The sequence below is a fragment of the Camarhynchus parvulus genome, chromosome 1 (assembly GCF_901933205.1).
Source record: "Camarhynchus parvulus chromosome 1, STF_HiC, whole genome shotgun sequence".
Lineage (NCBI taxonomy): Eukaryota > Metazoa > Chordata > Aves > Passeriformes > Thraupidae > Camarhynchus > Camarhynchus parvulus.
This window is the reverse complement of record NC_044571.1, coordinates 49,701,486-49,721,786: the sequence shown is the minus strand read 5'-3', so window position 1 is coordinate 49,721,786 and position 20,301 is coordinate 49,701,486. Positions and strand designations below refer to the sequence as shown.

The window sequence follows — 20,301 nt, the reverse complement described above, 5'->3', positions numbered from 1 at the left end:
CCCTAGGAGTACACACATTGAAAGGGTTTATTTTTGTCTGGTAAAACAATACGTTTGCTACTTTTGACAGCAACAATTAGCAGTCATATCTGGTATATGTAATCTTTCTATGATCTAGGACTCTGGTGACTTACTTTGTTAGTGCAAAGGAATAATAAAAGTATTTTTGTTGCTCAGGCTTACATAGGTAATTTATCTGTGGCAGTTGATTTAAAATTCACTTTGAGGATGAGATTTTCACGTTGCAACTTTTTTTACTTAGTGAGGAACTTCGACTTGAAAGTTGCTGTGATCCATGCAATCTATTTAAACACTTGATCAAATTACATGATTACTCAAATTATTTGAATGACTTGATCTAAAACATTAAATGCTTCATTAGTAAGAAAAGTGATTTGATTTGTTATGAAGTGAAATAAAGCAACCAGAAATAAGTGAGAAATGTGATTTTTTTTTTAACATTACCTCTTTTGAAGCCTGTTTTATAGAATTCTTAGTTACTTTCTCCTACTTAGGGACAAGCACTGTACTCTTAGATGAAGTGAAAGTCCTTAAAAACCGGAGAAAGGCTGCTGTAGTTCTCCAGAAAAATGTTTGGTAACCTCAGGTAATGCAAACTGATGTCAGCCAGCAGCAGTAGCTGACACATGTTTTATTTAGACATTTTTAAGCTTTGTAATCATGGATGGTAAATAGTGAGATGAGACAGTTGTTTTCTGATGTTCAGGCTTCCCACTCAAGAAAAATGCAGATTCTTCATTTGTATCTGGTCTTGTGGCTGATCTGGCTTGGAACAGGAAAAAAGGGTAAGAAAAAACCCCTCAAAATTACAGCTTTGGTTATCATATTATTCCTTGCTGGCTCCATAGCATAGATGTCTCAAATCATACCATGGTGAGGAGCTACCTACATAACTTCTATACATTTGTAACTTTAATAAAAGGCCAGATATCTCCCATGGAACTTACTTCAGCCAGAGTCACTGCATTTTCCATCCTGAGTCTAACACCAGCAACACTGATTTCCATATACCACAGAAACTGATGGTTCATAGCTTCTTGGCTTGTTGATCTCCTAAAATTCTTATTCTCCATTCTAAGAAGGTTTTTTGTAAAACAGAAGATATGTTCCCAAGTCAGCATCTCAGGAGAAGTGTAGCACAACAGCTTTAAGTTATCTTTTCTCAGTAGTCCTTTAAAAATTACATATGTTCTGCCATGGGCTACAAAAGCACAAGATGTGTGCAGCAACTCAGTTTTACTTACAGAGAAGACACGGAAAGAAAAAAATACTACAAAAAGTTCAGGTAGGAAAAGATCATAGAATTGTGAAGGTTGGAAAACACCTCTAAGATCATTGAAGGCAATGTTAAACTAACATTGCCAGGTTCACTACTAAACCATGTCCCCAAGTACCACATGCACACATTTTGAACACTTCCAGGGATGGTGATTCCCCTACATCCCTGGGCAGCTTGTGCCAATGCCTGACCGTGCTTGCATTGAAAAAATTATCCTTATATCCAATCTAAACCTCCCCTGGTGCAACTTGAGGCCATTTTCTCTTGTCCTTTTGGTTGTTACCTGGGAGAAGAGACTGAGCTCCACCTCGCCACAGCCTCCTTTCAGGCAGGAGTAGAGAGCTTAAATACAATGTCAAAATGAAATCTAGTACTCCAAAAATCCCAAATAAACCAAAGCCAAAACGCAACAACCTAATGCTGTCAATTAGTATTATAGAAAACGGCTCTTTTCCCTGATACTTTTCTGCTTAGCACTTGTCCACTTCTGTATTGGAAGAAAGGATTTCACTGTGTTCAGCCAGCAAACCATCTCCCTCCTGCCTCCCGTGCTCCGGTTTGCTGCAGCACAGCGTGATCCCAACCTGCCCCACGTTTGTGGTCACCGCACTGGGCAGAGCTCAGCTCAGCTCCCACCCAGGTCCAAGGTGGAGCCGTGCTGAGACCGGGCTTTAGCTCTGAGCCTGGGATAGCGTGTGGAATGGAGGAGTCGCAAAAAATCTGTTGCAGTGAGCCGGTACAGGGACTCGAATGAGCCAGAGCAATGGGCACTAGTGGGGGTAGTGGGAGCTAAACTAGAGCTGAGGCTAGCGGGGTCAAGGAGGGAAGCATGGAAGCCGAGCCGTGCGCCTCCAGCTCAGCCAGGGCACCTCCGCCTCGGTCTTTGTAGGAAAAGCGCTCGAAACAGAGCGTGAGTCTCTCACGTCTTCCGTAGCTGAGGAAAAGGCTCCTAACTTCGTCCCCAGACGGGACAACGCTGCAGAGTGTGGAGCCGCTTCCCTGGGATCGCGGCGCTGCCTGTGGCTGCCCGGGGAAGCCCGATCGGTGCGGAGGTGAGGGAGGCGGCCCGGGCTCCCGAGGCTCCCGCGGCCCCGCCGCAGGGAGGGAGGGCGCTGGGCAGTCCCGGCCAGGCGGGGCGGCAGGTGGCGGGGGCCGGGGCGGCGGGGCCGGCCCTGAAAGGTGCGATTGTCCCCAGCTATTCCTGGTATGCGCCGGGGCGGGAGCCGCCGGGGGCGGCCTCCAGCGGCCGGGAGCGCGAGGGGCGCCGCGTCCCGGCGGGAGGGAGCCGCCAGGGCCGCGGGGGCGCGGCCCCTCCCGGGAGTGCGGCTGCCCCGGGGGTCCCGGCGCTGCCACACGGCCCGCGGCTCTCCGGATTCCTGCGGCCGCGGAGCGCCAGCGAGCTCCCGGGAGGGGGAGTTCCGCGGGGAGGAGGCGGAGGGGGAGGAGACGGCGCGGGCAGCGTTAAAAGGAGGCAGCTGAATGACAGCGGCCGTCGCCGCGCCCCCGCCCCGCCGAGCGCCGGCCGCCCCCCGCTCGCTGCTGCTGGCCATGGACGGGAGAGAGGACGCGGAGTACGACTTCCAGGCGGCGTTCGCCGAAGCCCGGCGCTGGCTGGAGGTGAGGCGTCTCTCGGTGCTGCTGGTGCCAGCCCCTCGTTACCGCGGTCCCTGCCCGGGCCGGGGTCCCGCCGCAGCCCCGCACGGCGGAGCGCGCAGCGCGCTCCTGCAGAGCTGCCCCGCCGGCCGGCAGCGGCTCCCGGGACGCGGCCCCTAACCTGGGCTCTTTGTGGGCAGCTGCGGACTGCTGTTTTTAGAAAGTAGCGTGGCAACTTGCAGAAATCTGTCCGTGCAGTATCGCCACCGCCCCCTCCTCGCAATCCAAATTACAGGCTGGCTGGGTTGCCCTCCTGTCGTCAAGGCTTATAATTTCTTGCCATCTTGTAAATTACTTCTGTAGCGCTTGCTCCGAGACAGTCTGAATTAAAGACACTCCTTCCTGTCTCGAAAGAGTTCAGGACAGAGAGTAACCTGAAATTAACACTCATTTTCTTCTCTCCTATTTTTAAACACGATTGTCTGACTACACACAGCCCTTGACGTAAATATCCGTGTTTCTGTGTGATTACCCCGAGTCACACCGGTGCGGTACGTGCTAGAGCTTGGGGATAGAGGTTGTTCCTGGATGTACCTGAGTATGAATAGGGCAGCGTCGGCTGAGCGAGAGAGGCTGATGACTTGGAAGCTGAGAAATATTAGGAATACTGAGCAGCCTCCCTCAGAGTCGTGGTGTGCTTTTAAAGGGGAGCTTTAGAGTGCTGTTTTAGATGTATTTTAACATATTAAGCTTATTTCTTTGTGCTTAGTCACTTAAGATGAAACTTAGTGCTGTCAGAACCACTATCGCAGTAACTTTGGAAGGAGGAAATATTCAAAAAAAGGATGTTTGTTACTTTTTACTCCTCATCTTTAAAAGCTTGTCAAGACCTGAGTTCAGGTTTCTTTGTTTCCTCTGTAAAATAATGACATCTAGTGCTTAAAATCTATTGAGAATGTTGAAGTGAGCGTGCCAAAGGCAAGGGTATAGTGAATGACCTCCACAAGTGTCAGTTTTGTGTCCTCTGTGAATGTAGGTAATTACAGCAGTCCTGGCTTCCCCATGTGTCAATTTTATAAGAGCTTGCTGCGAGTTTAAGTAATTAAAGCATTCCTCTCTCACATATACCTTTCTTGTGTTGCTTTCTTTAAATTGGCAAAGGTTACTTTAAAAAGCTTCATTAAGGTGATGTAATGTTGACTTTGAAAATCCTACTTTAAGGGGTTGGGGATTTGTCTTAATTATTATTAGATTTCATATGATACTGGCTGGTTGTACCATTCCTACAAAAGATTTTGTGTCTTTGCCTGCCAGTAGCATGTGGGAGCTCTAGCAAAGTAATGTGAGTATGTAGTGTGCTCTGTTTGTGTAGGGGGAAAAAACATGCTCAGCTTCCCCCTTGCCCAGTATAATTTGTGTGGCTATCCTTTGATATGTGAAAGCTGTTCTTATTTTAAAGAAACTTTTAAACTTCCCCCTTGGAGAAACATTTTACTGTAAAGAGAGTAACTTGCAAACCTTAAGGTATTGATAAACAGGATGCTAAGAATTCCATAATGTTAAAGGAAGATGTAAATATTTATTTCTCTATGAAATGAGGCTTGTGTTTCAGAAGAACTGTTGTGTTTCTCTGCTCTTTACATCCAGATGGATTAAAAAGCCAAGACTAACCATTTCCATTGTTGTATGGAAGAGTAATGATATTTTTAGGGTAATGAGGCATGTCCCAAGGTTTTGTGAGTCTTGGTAAAACAAAGTGGTGTATACATGACAGTGAAACTTGGTGAGTCCTAATGATTAAACAATTAGTTTTGAAGATGAGGCAGATTTTCAAATATTTATGAACTTGAACTTCTGATGTTTTGGTAAGGTTTTGTGTACCAGCTTTTCCCTAACATTACAGGAGATGAAAGCATACAGACACTAGCTACTATGTATTTAAGGGAACAAGCCAAAATATCTTTGTAAACTGTTACTCTTTCCCTTTGCTAATGAAAGCTTTGTTAACATATTTCTGTATTTCAATGGAGAACTTTATGGACTCTGACACTTAAAAAAAACCCCTCCAACCTTGAAGCTGAGGGCTTTTTAGTAACAGGAATGAGCAGCTGTATTTGTCAGATCCCAAGAGGAGTAAAAATATCCCGAAATCATGAAAAAATGTTACCCTGTATTTTTTTTCAAGTTTTTGGTGAGAGAAAGCTGTGTCCTGGTCAGGTTCCTTTTCTGCCTGTTCCCAGCTGAATTCTCCATGCTCTAGGGCAGCCACTGGCTCATGGGACCTCAGATATTTGTTCCTAGTTCTTATGCTACAAAAACAAAACCCCAAAAAACCAAACCAACAAAAAAGCCCCAAAACTAAATAAGCCCCAAGTCCCCCTACCCCCTGCAACCCAAACCTCCAAACAACCCAAACCAAAAAAGCACAAGAGTTTGATTAAGAATAATAACAACAAAACATTGCATCTGATATCTGGTGTTACTTAAAGAAAGACTTTGTTCTTTAATTCAGGTTCATGTTGAGACGTATTTTATGATAATGCAGACAAGGAATGTCTGAAGTCTTCACAGTGCAGAGACCTCTTAAAGTGTGGTCCCCAACTGCTTTTGTGTCATGTGTTGGGAGCTGGGAGGGGATGTTGCCTGTAACAAGAGCGGGAGTCGCTGTGGAGCTGCCTGTTGAGGATGTCTACTTCTTTGGGGGAAGGAATGGTCATTTTCTGGGCAAAACTCACTCTTCTCAGGTGTCCTTCCTACAAAAGCCAGCCCTGTTTAGTGGTGTTGGCTCCTTGCATCTGAGACTTCTGGCACTTTCTGAGCTCTGCCTGGAGCAAGTGATGCTGATCAACCTCACCCAGACTTCACTTGACACCTCAGCTGGGCAGATGGTGCATGCTGAGAATAAAACATTGGAATACAATGACTTGGCAATAGTTTCTCAAAGAAGAAAAGACTGAGGAGAGACCTCATCACAGTCTGCAACTTCCTCATGAGGGGAAATGGAGGGCAGGCACTGATTTCTCTCCAGTGACTAGTGATGGGACCCCAGAGAATAGCGTGGAGTTGTGTCAGGAAGGTTTAGGCTGGATATCACGAAAAGGTTTTTCACCCAAAGGTGGTGAAACTGGAACAGGCTCCCCAGGGAAGTAGCACCAAGCTTGGCAGAGTTCAAGAAATGTTGGGACAATACTCTCAGGCGCATGTCCTGTCCAGGTCAGGAGTTGGACTTAATCCTTGTGGGTCCCTTCCAGCTCAGGATTTTCTCTCATTCTATGAAAGGCAGAGCTTGTTTGCCAAAGCTAGAAATAGCTGGGATAAATTGTTTTACTGTGTTCTGTTCCATATTATAACTTCAGCAAGCCAAAAGCTGTTCCTCCAAACCAAAGCATTCTTCCCCCAGCTATTAAATATCCCAGACTGCCGAGTCTGTTTTCCTGCCTCAAGATGTGGGAGGGCAGTCTGCCTCCTTTTCTGTAATCCACCACCAAGTTCACCCTTGGGAATGAAGGGGAGACACGGTCCCTCTCCCCCAACACATGCTTCACTGTTTTAGGAGTGATGCTCCTTGAAGAGTTTGAGAGGAAAGAAGTGTATGCTGTTTTCTTGTAAAATGTCTCAGCTTTGGACTCTACTTCTGTGTTTTAAACAAATTCTAATATTCTGGTAAATATCTATGGTTTGAAATTGCTTGCTAAAGCAACTTGAAACCCGACCCACAAAGTCTGTAAATCTTTAGTTAAAGTGCCTTGAGGCAAATAACGCTTGAATTTTTTTCCCCCTGAAGTAGTCAAATGTACAGATCCAGTCTGTGGAGGGTGGCCAGCGAGCGTGTGCCTGAATGAATTGTTGGAGTGAAGCAGCAAAGCTGTAGGAAAGCATGTGGAGCCACTTCAACAAATCCACTGAAGTGAAAAATGGGTGTTCAGCCAAGTAACTATTAATATTGCAAATTATTACAGCTCTTCTTGTGAGCTGAATTTCTTTCTCTAATAACTTCTATGGAGTTGTAAGTCAGTTATTCTGAGAGGTACTAATTTCATCAGAGTGTGTTGAGACTGTCAGCATCAGGACCCTGGAATCCTGGAATTGCTCCTCACGCAGGGACACTGCAGCAGAAGCTCTTTCTGGTGCTAACACTACCCAGTGATGATGGAGACAGCTGTTTCACCATGAAGATTTCTATAGCAAGATAAGGTTTTTATCAATTTTAATAGACAGTGTTAGCAGAAAGCCCAGCTTATCTGGACAGCAACTAAAGCCACTCCTGTCTGTCATGACCATTAAATAGATAGTGAGATTGCTTAATTATTTATTTTGAATGCTGATGTGTACTGAGAGCTGCATGCATTATTGCATTACAGTGGATGTTGGAAATTATTTAGGGCCTTTTTTTCCTTCTTTTTCCAGGAGAAAACAAGTTTATATGTATCTGTGTGCACCCCCTGCCCCCAGCCTCTCAAACCTACTCAGAAGATTGAAAAAGCAGATTTGCAAAGTAACTTCATAGAAAGAGTCTGCTTGAGGATAAAACTTGAGAATCAGGACAACTTATTGAAATCTTTTGGTTTGGACCAACAGTACAGCAATCAAATTCAGGGAATGGTCTCTGACATGTGGTCACCAAATGTTTCTTTTTTTTGAAGCTGTTCGGAGTTTGCATTTCTCCTGTATCTTTTTATGGCTTCTGCAAATGCAGCTAGAGATATAGCAGTGATGTTTTCCCTGTATTTGCATGGAGATCTTACTTCAGTGATTATTTTGTTTTGTTTCTCTCCCAAGCATGAATCTAATGCATAGAGTCTGGTATGGGAAGAATAACTGTGGAGATAGAAGACTAATTTCACTGTCCAATCCTCTTCTTTTAGGTACCTTTATTTAAGTTGAACTAATTAGTATAAAAAAAAAAGAGTAGTGCTAGAATAAAAGATGTGTGAATGAGAAGGCAAAATCTATATATTCTGTTCCCTAAACCATGTTTAATACTGGATAATTCTGTCAAGTCATAAAACCTGGGTGGGCTGGCTCCTGGAGAACTTCTTAGAGCACAGCTGCCAAAGTCCTGGCTCACGTTTACATAAGGGGTGTGTTTAACCCTGCTTTAGGTGGATGCATCAGTATTTTATTACTGTGTGTATATTCTTGGCAATGAGTATTCAATGGAATAAATCTAAGTGTATCTAGTTGATGTATAAATATTAATTGATGTATAAATGTACATGTTGTGAAGTAAATACTGTGGGAATTTTAATCCTGGAAATAATATTCTCTCCATCGCCTGCAGACTATGAAAGTGCTGTGGTAAAATGCCACATAATAGGGCTAGCAACAATGTGTTAGAGAGAGAGGGTGACAGTAATGCCCTTTGATCTGTCTGAACACTTTTCTCTCTGTTTCTTTGTCCCCTTGCTTGCAGATCTCAGGAAAGGTGTCTGTAGTATGTTTGAGAGAAAAATGTGACTAATTTTTGCTTGAGAGTAAAATCTATTTCCTGGTTTCTGCAAGGTGAGTTTATATATTTTCAAGTGTATATTTGGAAATTCTCAGGGATAATCAGAAGTCTGTCTTCACATAGTCCTGTGTGATGGGCATGCATAGCTTTGAGCTGAGTTCACAATGCAGTTTCCTTTATGAAGTTTCTCTTTGTAGTTTTGAGCGTTGTATTAAATTTTTGCATGAAAGCAGCATCTGCAGGCACTTTGAGAAAGAATTCACTTGTTGACTGTAGAAGTGGGTATGTCTTCTATACTGGGGAAATGCATTGCAGCTTAAGGGGAACTGCAGACAATTCTGACCAGGCTTTTGTTTTCTTCCAGTCTGTATTTTGTGGTTAGCAACTAGAGTTAGTTGTGGCATTACTTTTGTTGTTTTTTCTCCTGTCCTTTAGTTTGTTTTTTTGAACCATGTCCTGATCCTTTCTGCAGTTTTGTGGGGTCAAGCATGTTTTTTCTGCCCATAGTTTAGGGAGAAGGTGAGATGATAATGATTTCCATGTTTAGCATGCATTGCCCCCTTCTCCCCCACTACTATGGACTCACTTTTATCACCTTTTCTTTGTAAGCTGCTTTTTTTGGTCTAAATTTTTAAGTTTATAATGAGCACTTGTGCATATTATGTTAGACGGTGACCTTGCTGAGCTTTGGAAAACACTTGGGTTTTATTGTGTTGTAAGAACCAGATACATTCCAGCTGTTTCTTGTACCTACCACTCCTCCACTTTAAAGTTCCTTTATCCACTCCTGCAGGACATTTTTAAAAACAAAACAAACCCCAACCTTTTCTGCTTAACAAGACTAATACAACTCTTAACTATCATTTTCTAAACAGGCTTTCCAGCTACAGCAGTTTAATGAAAAACAGCATGTGCTCTCAGACCCAGTGTACTAGAAATGCTTCTGCTGGTCTAAGGTGTGCTTGACACACCTCACTTATTATCCAAATTATCTTGGGAGGAGTGTTTTGGTTTTGCTGTTTTTCACATTTCTGAATGCTGTCAATCCAAGTGAAAATCTAACTTTAAAGGAATGTAGTGAATAAGTTACTTTAAAATAGGTTCTGTTGCTCTTCATGCTGTGAGCTTCTGCAAGGTACTGTGAATTTAGCATTTATTATTAGTGCTAATTTTTTATTTTTCCAATGAAAAGAAAGATGTATGGATCTGACTCACAGCATGCTAGCTTCCAGTTGGATACTTAGCTGTAAAACTTTCATTTGTGTTTTATTGAATAGAGAAACCTAATTTCAACAGTGTTTTCCATTCATGGTACAAAACATCTGGGATTATCTTGGAAGGGCATGAAGTTTATAAGACTTGCTTTATATTTTTTTGCCAGTGTTGGCACATGTTGTGCAAATGTTGGCACATTTTTTTGGTACCAGCTCATGTGAAAGTTCTCAGTTTTGTTTCTGGATGTGATTCAGCTTTCAGTTGTTACTATTAGAAAAGAACACAATATACTAACTTTGGGAAATAGTTATTACTGTGTTGGCCAAAAAAGTCAAAATCCTTGTAATGTATCGCAGATTTAGAGGAGTTAGTGTAGCTGAGATCAGTTCAGCTTGCACAAACAGTGAAATCTGTTGTTTGGGCCAAGCTGTCCTCCTCCAGTAGATCCCACGACAATGTGGTTTTGTGTTAGTGCTGAGATGTTATCCCAGCAGGGTGTCATTGAAACTCCTGTGCTTGGCCTGTGCTTCCCCTGCCTCCTTTTGCTGTGTCAGTGGTGTTCCTCTGATGCTCTGGTGAGTTGGCTCAGGGGAAAATCAGAGTGTTTTGTGGTATTTGGTGTTTGCTTGGCTCCTGAAAGGCAAGAAGGACACCAGTGCTCCAGCCAGGGAAGAGGTAATGTTGATGGAGGTGGCCTTTTGGCAGCAGCTCGCTGTTAGGTTGCAGCTGACTAGTGGGATGAAGAGAAGCAGACACCTGAACTCAGACAAGCCATCTCTCTCCCTGGAGGTTTCTCAAGTCACCTGCTTCTGCCCATTGCCTGGCTCTCTTCCTTACATGACTCAGGAGCTGTTTGCTAGGTGCCCAGGGTCGAGGTATAAACTAGACACCTGGATTAGGGAGGCTGGCTTCTAGCCATAAATAACTTCTTCAGGATGAATTTCATAAGGTTTGTAAATACAGTTGGAGCTGTTTTAAATAGAAACTCTGCCAGGAGTTTCTGAGGCAAAGCATTTGATATGCTTATGCACTGACTTCTACTATGGAAGAAGCAGTCCTTGTGTCTCTGAGGCTGTTTTGGCTTGGAGATGGTCCTTCAGAGGTATTGGGATATCTCGCCCAGAAGTTCTGCAGTCCTCATCGCCTGCCCTTTGCAGGGGCAATCTAATCCCAAAACCCATTTCCAGTGTTATTTGTAAATTCTTTCCTGGAATTGCTTTATTGACCCTGCTGTTTATTTGTTTATTACTTTTTCCTTCAGGAAGGAATTGAGAAGTCTAGCTTCTGGAGTTTGATCTGAGATTTTCTGTGTGGTCAAATGACCATGTCAGCTAATAAATCAAGATGTGGTAAAGAGCAGAAACAAGTGTGGGATGTTTTTTCTTCTTACTTTAAGGAAGTGGATGAAAAACCAGTCAGTACACCATGGGGCTCCAACATGCCTTTTGTGCAGCTGTTGTCAGAATTTGGGGATGCTGGAAGAGGTGGATGGGTGCACCGTGTCAAGTTTTTCTGCCAGTGGTAACCACATAGCCTGGGTCAGTCATGGCAGTACTGTGCCATTTGCTGATGCCTCCAAAAACAAGTATCCCATTTCTATTAGTTAGTATCTGTTTGGCATTGAAAGAAGCAGAATGTTAGGCTTGATGACCTTTAAAAATCTTTTTCAACCCTAATGATTCTGTGAAGCCAGATGTCAAAGTGGTTGTGGAGGAGGAAAAAATAAAGATCCAGGTTTGACACTAGAGCATTGGAGGAGTTTTGTAGCATTACCTGTTGCACTGCCTTGAAATGCTCCTTTGGAAACTATTTAAGATTAGGTGAAGCAGGGGACAAAGGTGTTACTACATTTTTGCTCTAGGAAAAACCTTTTCTTCCGTGTGTCACCATGCTCTGTTTGCCTAAACAGTGCCATTGGCACTTGATGCACCTGAAAATGTAATCCTAAATGTAACAGGGCCAGACATTTGGTTGCAGGTCCTTTTGCAAATATAAGGGGTTGTAAACAATTGGCATGGACTGTCTTAACTAACTGCAAGGGTCTCACCTTGGTGTATATGTGCGTATGGGGGGTGATTTTGGTTTGTTGGTTTTTTTGAATGTCAGGGGGGCATCTTCATTGTGAGTTCTCAACATTCAATAAAAAGGCTGCTTGTAGTTGATCTTATTCAGACTGAATGGAAATAGAGTGAGGATGAAGGCGTGAGCTCCAGGTACAGATGGATATCTTTTACAGACATTTGCCTGATGCTGTGGAGGCAAAAAAAATCCCTGATATAATAAACATCAACTTGATGATTATTCAAGAGGGTATTGCTTCACAGCTACAAGTCTTACGTGTGGATGAAGTTTTCAAAGCCAAATCCCCATTAAAATGCACAGACTGGGTTGCTCACTAATGACCTAGCTTTCATGTGTCTGATAAAATCCCAAAGCCCTCTGTGTCTTTGGGGTAGGTCTGGCAAAGTGATCTCAGACTCCAGGAAGATCTGCATGTCAGGTGTCAGTGGAATAGGTCTGGGAGCTGTGCACTCTGAAGACATGACAGAGAAGAGAGGCTTGGAAAGGGACGAGGAGAAATGTTCACCTGAAGTTATTTGTAAATAACTACTTTCTCCTTCATTAATTTCTCACCTTGTAAGTATTTAAATAGTGAAATTTCATAGAATGTGCCAACTTTTTCAATCTGTTGTTTTCTGGTTTTTTGCATTTGTTTTGCATTTAGCCATTTAAAATACTGGGGCAATGCCGTCTCAGACTATTCTAAGTTTCTGAATGTGTTACTACACGTATTTTAATTTTTCACATATTTTAAAATTAGTATCTTACCTGCTTTACTTACCATGGAACATGGAAGCCTATTGTTATGCCTGACTGAAAAATGCTTATATGTTCGTGCTTACGGTTGCTTTTTTTTCTTCTCCTTCTTACCTCCAAGCTAAGAATTTCTAAAATAGGTTTTTTTTCTTTACTATGGCAACTAAAATCTTGTGTCATTCTATTTTCCAGTAGAATCTTTGATCTTTCCTTGTGAAAACTCTCTTCCTTTGGAAATGATAGTGAAAACACGAATGTTCTTTCCCTAAACATACTTAGATATACCATAGTTAAGGAAGATAACACTGTTGTGTGATTCTCAGTGCAATGGTTAATTTTTTTGTCAGAACACAGGATATTTACCGTGCGCATCTCAGCACCAGGGTTTGGTGTGTGCAGGCAGGCAGGTCTCTTGCAGGACCCAGGCTGCCTGGTTGTGGCAGTGGAGCGGCGGCTGGAGCAGCGGCTCCCGGCAGCGCGGCAGATGTGGCCGGGAAACTGGCAGCGGTTCTGTTTCCTGTGTCTGGTGCAGTGGTGGCTTAGATGCAATCCAGCCATGCACATTTCCAGTGGTGACTCATCTGATTATTTTCTCTTCCCTCTGTGATTAGCTGAGGAGGTAGGATAGAGGAGGATGTCTCTCTGGAGGTGGAAGAATTCTCTGTCACGCTACATTTCCGATATGGGGGAACGGAATGAGGAAAGGATATTGGTGTGTCTTGGCTGTTTATAAAGGTATGCCAGCCTTCCTCACCCTCCTTTTATTTTTTGTTGTTTCCTTAGGGTGTTATCCCTGACCCAGCTGTGCTGTGGCTGTAGCTTGGCCATGTCTTACCTTTATTTTTGCACTGTTCTGGAATATGGGAACAGGTGAATCTTGTGCACACTCAGCTGAACACACACTGATCCTGGGGGCAGGATGTGGAGATGAAATCTGGATCTCCAGGTTCTTCTCATCTCAAGCTCAGTGTTTCTACACTCAAGTAAAGAAGTGTATGTGTTTTGGTTTTTTTTTCCTGGAGGCAGGAAATATGTATTCCCATTTGGGCAGGGGCACTTTTCTGCAGACTGCTAGTGGAGGCAGATGTGATGTGCACCAATTTTACTAATTTTTTAATCTACCCATGCATAAAATATTTTTTAGGTTGCATGTAGTGGTACTAATTTTTGACAGAGATGAAAATTGAGACTTCTACATGCTTTGACTGTGTCTGCCTACCTGATGTAGGCTGGAAATTGGAAGCAGCATGGCTGCTGTCAAACATAAGTCCTTGTGAGCCAGTATAGGTCTGGCAAGAATACCCACAGCATTATGCAATATAAATATCCTTTGAGATTAGATTGCTATGCATTAATTGGTGCCAGACATAGCTCATTGTTCCTTCATCTAAAGAACCGGGATCTTGCTCACTTTTTAAAAATGTTTTGTGAGAGAAGATTTGAAGTATGAAACTTGCTTCAGTGCTTTTATCTGTCAGGAAGACCTGTTTACCAAACTACTAGTACATAGGTGCCTCAGCTGTTGTAAAAATACAATGGCTCTTCATCCTTTCAAGAGTTTTATAGTCTTAGTTAGAGAATGCATCATCCTTATCATGAGAAGTGTCTGTTGGAAAAGCTGTTCTTGAGAAAGCTGCTTCAAACCTGTTAATGTTTAGAGATTTGTGGATTTCATGTGCCCTTTTCTTTCCTTTATTAGATGTTAATACCATATTATAAGAATTAAAGTCTCTTTGTATTATATATCCCCTCTTGTCTACTTTTAAAGTAGTTTTAATCCTGTGATTTGGAAGGGAAATAGGAACATAAGGGATATGCACCTAAAAATCTATCCCATGCCTAGAACCACTCTGATAGATAGTGTGGTGTATTGACAATCTTTGTGTACAAGAAGGAAGATTTGGGGTTTGAAGTTATGGTAACACCAGCAATCAAATACTGAACACAGCTTCCCATTATATGCATGGTGGTGTTGTGTTCCTCAGCTTAGAAGTTTTGGTCATCTTTTCAACTTCCACCAGCAGCTCCTGTTTGCTGGCTCTGTTTAAATAATCGTGTCTTTTTTAGCATAGGCTTTATGGTAATGATGCTCTTTGGTTTTCTGCTAAGAAAAATCTGGTTTTGATATTGAATTCTGAGCTGTGGGTTTTTGGGAGTTGCTTAGAAGTAGGCATGAGATTTCAATATGAACTAAAAGTTCAATCGTTTCCTGGTTATAAGTTCCAGGACACTTTCTACTTTACAGTGAATTTGACCAGGATCTGTTGCAGTAGCTCCGAGTGGTCACTAAAACATTGCCTCTGCTGTTGTTATTTCATTGCTACGTGAAATTTAAGTGACGTGGTTTGGAATATTTGCATAGTGCACTTCTCTGTATTTAACTTTTTAGCATAATTAGGCTACAGCACTGTCACAAGAACACAGTTTTGGTAATGTGGGATCCTTAATGACCTCTGGAACATTGCATAAGTCATAGCTGTCAGGCTGCAGTTGTGAAAAAAACCCTCTGAAGCAATGGCTAGTTTCAGGGAGAGAGTTCAGCAGTCAGGAAATTGGTATAATGCTATTTTAGGCCTTAAAACCCCTTGCTTCAATTCATATTTTAGGGTCAGTGGGAGCTTGCTGATGATGCTTGTTGCAGATATCACATGCTGCAGTCATGGACGATGGGGAAACTGCTGCATAGAGCAAATGAGCAGCTCATGCTCTCCCTCTGCATAGATTCATTACTGGAACCAAGTTACATATATGCAGTCTGGAAATACTAGAGGTCTTTGATCTTTAAAACTTAATGTTTGAAAATGTAAATGATGCACTCCTTTTGATCTGCTTCTTAAATTAAATGGTAATTGTGAAAATTACATTTGGCAGTTTTCCACTTAAGGGCTTGTACTTCTCATTTCACACTATGTTAATTTTAAGCTGTATGTCCTTGCTGGTTTTCCATCAGTGAATTCTGGTAAGGGGGTGATCCTTATGTTTCTGAATGGCCTAATTATCAGCAGCATGTGTATGGACTGTGCTGTGACTTCAACATGCAATTCCTCTAAACCCAGATGCCAGGGATTGCCAGTTCTGCCTGTATGTCCACAACCAGGGCAATGGGAATCACTGAGGCTGAGCAGGAGAGCGCTGTGAGAGTTTGAGCTGTGTGTGCCCAGGATGGAGGCCCGGGCTTGTTCACCTAAGGTGTCAGGAGATGCTTGGGCACATGCTCCGCTGCAGCCTGGTGATGGGTCCTCACAAACATCTGCTGATAGCAAAATGGCAGAGGCTTTTTATCTGTGTGCTTCTGTGCTCCTGGACTACTTGCCTTTCCAAATTACTGGCATCATCTAATAAAAAAAAACTACTGGATAATTTAGGGCTCCTAAAATGTTGATGAAGCTTATGCAAAGCTCAGTCTTTTCCTTGCATCAGCTTTCTAGTGTGTAGAGGATTTGTCTCTTATTTACCATAAATGATGATAAAGACCTCTGTCTTTGTCCTGTTTTCTTATGAAAGGGGCCTTTGAAGTCTGAGGGCCACATCAAACTGCAGCAAGTAACTCACAAGTTTGTTCAGAAACTTATCCCTGTAATAGGTTCTTTTAAGCTCATGTTGGTTTAAAGCCAACTCAAAATCAGCTGCTGAACTGAAATGAAGTTGCTAATTACCCCCTTAGCAAAATCACTTTGTGTACTTTTCAATTTTTAATATTTGTTTCACTCTACAGAGATTAAATTTGTGGGGGAGAATGTTCAAGGTTGTTAGTACTGAATGTCTGCCACAACTTTAAGATGTATTCATGGCTGGAGGAGGTTTTCTGTGGGTTTTTGTTTTATTGGGTCTCTTTGGAGGAGGTAAAGATTCTTTCAGATCCTAAACAGTCTGTGGAGTGAGGTTTCCTGTTTTGAATATCATCATGTGGACCTTCTGCTGTAACTCATGCTACAGTCCCCAGATTTGTCTTGCTTCCCATCTCTGTTGAATACCTTTAGGGATGTTTGCACTGAGTTCAGCATCATGCTGAATTAGCATATTGCTGATTTTGCTGATTTCTGTTTGTCTGCGTGCTGGCAGATTGGAGCATTCATCCCCAGGAATTTGCATAGGATGTTAAACAACTTGAGCGTTTTAGTGGCGCCCATCAGAGTGAGGAAATTGCCCAGCTGAGGTGAACAGGAACATTGCAACTCGGACCTGCTACAGCAGCCTGCCTGTGAATTTGAATTTTTTCTTTTAAGCCCAAAATAGAGAGAAAATATTTCCAAGTGGCGATAAAAACAGTTGCCAGGGAAAGTAAATTTTAAGTATCTTTCTGAGGTTATGGAAAGCATTTACCTTGTGTTTGTGCTTCAGAGTAACCTTTCCTTATTAATTTTTTTAGTAAACAATGACTTTAAAAACCTTCCAGATAAGTTTTCAAAATTAAAATGAGCTCTTACTTTTTTTTTTTAAAGTTGGAAATCGGATGCTTAAATTTTACTTCTCTTTGTTGAGGTGTGGAGGATTTGGGATCATACTTTTTCAAAATTTCTCTCTCCCAAAATGTTCCTTTGGCTTCTGCAACATTTTAGGTAAGGAAGACTTGTAGAATTATTAAACCCCTTCCTACCCCCACAATTTCACTTTTATATGTGAATTTAAATTATCTGATTGAAATATTTCTGTTGGAAGCACAGGGTGCCACAGAGGCCTTCCATCCCTTCCTGCTGTTAGGACAGAGACCCACACCAGAGAGTGCTGGCTAGGAGTGGGACCGTGCAGTCTGTGCAGCACCATTTTAAAGATGTTATTTTCAAATATCGTGTGATGCTGAACTTTTTGTTTTCACTGTTTCTTCGTAGTGCTTAAACTAATTTGAGGTCTAATTAAAGCAAGTCATTAATTAAAGCAAGGAATTTTTTTGAAGTCCAGATTTTTTTTTCTCAAACTTGAAGAGCTTGAAACAAGTGAATTTCATAGGTGCCTAAGAGCAGAAAACTTGTATTTCTGGTGAATGATGTAGCCGGTTTTAAACCTCTCTCACTGCTCCTTTAAGGCTAGCCCAGAAGTAAATAAAATAAAATGGAAACCTTAAGCTTCAGACCAAAGCTTTGATTTTGAATGAATTGCTCAGGATGAAAAAAGAAGAGGTGGGTGTGTTCTGTTTCATGGAATTTAAAAAACAAACAAACACAAAGTAGTGTCTGCAGTCAGGAGAGCTTCTTTCCTGGAGCCAGACATTCATAAACATTCTGGAGGTCTTCACTTGACCCAATGTAATTTCATTTTTAGCCCTGTTTGGGGGGAGTCTCTCAGCTTCTGCAGAGTGGGAGGTTTTCCTAGAGACCAGACTACAGAGCTGCCTTGGCTCTGTAACCCTCAGTGCAGCTGCTGTGCCAGAGCACAAGAGCAGAGGGCTTGCTATTTCCTGTAAAACTCAGTAGGAACAAGATCCTGATAGGACAAGTCTCCTTCCTTGTTAAGGTGTGAGGATCCCAGTTCTCTTGTAACCAGAAAAATAGATGGTTAAACAGCATTATGCCCAGTTGTATTCTTCTTGCCCTCCCCTCCTGCTGACACTATAGGAAAAGGCTTGACAGTGACATCTCCAGCTAAACTTGCTCCTCAGGGGCTTGGTTGCCAGCAGAAATGTAGGTACTTGTTTGAAATCTTAGGAAACTGAAAGAGCCAAGATTTAGGCTTTCAGAAAAATAAAAAAAAAAAGTTGTTCTTATATGATGGCTTCCTGTACCTACTGGAAGCCACCAGATGTCCTTCCCAATTTTATGATAATATATGCTGGGGTTTGGCATTAAACACATAAATGGTGTTTAAATTAAACACTCGTGGTTGGATAAAATGGGCTTAGACAGGCTCTACTTTGTTTTGGTGCTCTAGAGCTAATCATTTACAAATTGCTGAGCTAAGGGGCACAAATTAATGACATTCCAGCATCTTAAAATATCCCTTACTATGTCATACTAAAAAAATGTGTATTCTGTGTTCAGATGCTGTAAATCTGTGTATTCTGTGCACAGATGCTTCGTTTATGTGAAATAAATAGAATCAAGACAGAAGCTGAGTTGCTGTTTTGTGTCAGTTACTTTCAGTTATTCTGAACTGTTGTGTATTTTTGAGTGGCACACAGATCTTTATAATGTTTGCAAAATTACTTTCTAGTAAAAAACTGCGAAGAATTTTCTGCCATAGTATTTTTCCCATGTAGGGTTTTTTACTACTTTTAATGGAGGTATGGGTATCACACGTTTACTCACAAAAAAATTCTCTAGATGTCAAAGTGTTTACTTCTTAACCCAGTTTCACTTTGTGCTGTTTTCAGATTTGTTAAAGTAACAATGTCTTCTATTGCAGAATGTTGCAACTTTCCAAGGATTCAGAAGAAATTTTGCAGGGATTCTCAATTTACCATTACACTGTTTATGAAGGATATCTTTTGTTTCATAATAGGATGTTTTCAAATAATGCTGAACATATGTTTCAGAATTGTTTTACTGTACCCCTTTGTTTTTGGCAAAATGTGTTTTGGGTAGTTACGTTGTAGCCTTCTTCCTGCATGTAGGTAAGAATGTTAACAAGGCTTTTGATTGTTTTGTTGGATGTTATTTAATTTTAATTTGTTTTTTTAAAGTAATTAAATGGAAGATGGGTAATTTACTTTATTGACCCCAGATCTGTCCTTTGACATCCATTAATAAATCTAATGCAAAGACTGACATTGACTTTTCACAGCCATTTATTTTGACAGAGATATATATTGGTATGAATTTTGTACATTTTCAAGTGTGGCCTTGACTACTACAAATCTTTGTCCAAACAAAACCTTGAAGAGCTACCTCTGAATGTCAAAAGCTAGTAAATCATATTTGATTTTTTGAGGTTCTGGTGCCAAATGTCATTACCATGGAATATTTAGTCACCAGGCCTTGGGGCTATTTCAGTTTGCCAGGTTTCTGTGTACTTTCCCCGAATTCAGCAGTGATGTTGCACAGGATTGCTGGAAGCAGCAGTGGAACTGGAATTATCCTGGCTTGCAACTTTTCCAGCATATATGGGTATAGATGAAGGCAGGAGACCAAGGCGCAGCAAATGTCATTTCCCTGTTGCAGACCTGAGGCAGGCTTATGTGAGGGCTGTGCTGGATACTCTCAGTGTGGGCTGGAGGGGATAGGGCAGAAATTAAAGTGGCTCTTCTCATCTTCCCACCCCCCCCTATTGCTCATATGCAAACATGAACAGCACATCTTCTAGGGTTCTCTACTTTTGTCCTGTGTTTCTTCTGTTTGTACCTCTGGCAGCAAGGCTGTGTTGAGGTTTGTATGTTTTTCCTTAAGGTGGAAAAAACTTGATTTTTTAAATTTTTTTTTTTAAATATGTATCTTAAGTAACACCTTGAGCAGGTGGATTCATGTGCCTGTGACCAAAAGCTATGTAATGAAGTCCAGACCTGCTTTCACTTTGAATATTTCCTCCCCCAAAAAATAAAAGTTATTTTTCTTATGTGGTTTCTGGAGCTTCTTCAAAGAAAACCCTGCTGTGGTTGTAACTATTCTCTCCACAGGTACCCACCTTTTTCTCACATGACTCTGTCATTGCCGGTGCCCAGGAGGAGCCATTTGTCCTTCAGAGCTTGTAGGTCAGTCATTTTTACTAGCTCAAAACATCTCCCATCAAGGAAAGGGAAACCAGATTTTTTAATTTGTTACCTGACTATAATGTAGTCTCTGTGGAAGTGCAGAAAGTGCCAGTGGTGCATAGGCATCCTCAGTACCATGATCCTGCACTCTCCCATCTCTGCAGGGATCTCCAGTGTTCCCCAGGGTCACTAGAGAGGCACAGGTGGGCCATCTCTAAGCAGTGTAACATTAATAACCTTACACATAAAGACCAACCAGTTTCTTCCTCCCTACCCCCAGCAAGTGATAAGAATTAACAGTCCATA

At 42.0% G+C, this 20,301-nt stretch overlaps 1 protein-coding gene across 1 annotated transcript in view; it reads left to right on the top strand.

Moving 5' to 3' along the window:
- Positions 1-2,628: 2,628 nt before the first annotated feature.
- LMO7 (LIM domain 7) overlaps positions 2,629-20,301 on the top strand; it is a 131,647-nt gene continuing 113,974 nt past the window's right edge. The window contains 1 exon segment of the mRNA XM_030962679.1: positions 2,629-2,917. Coding sequence (XP_030818539.1) covers positions 2,780-2,917 — 138 coding nt within the window. The 5' untranslated portion in view covers positions 2,629-2,779.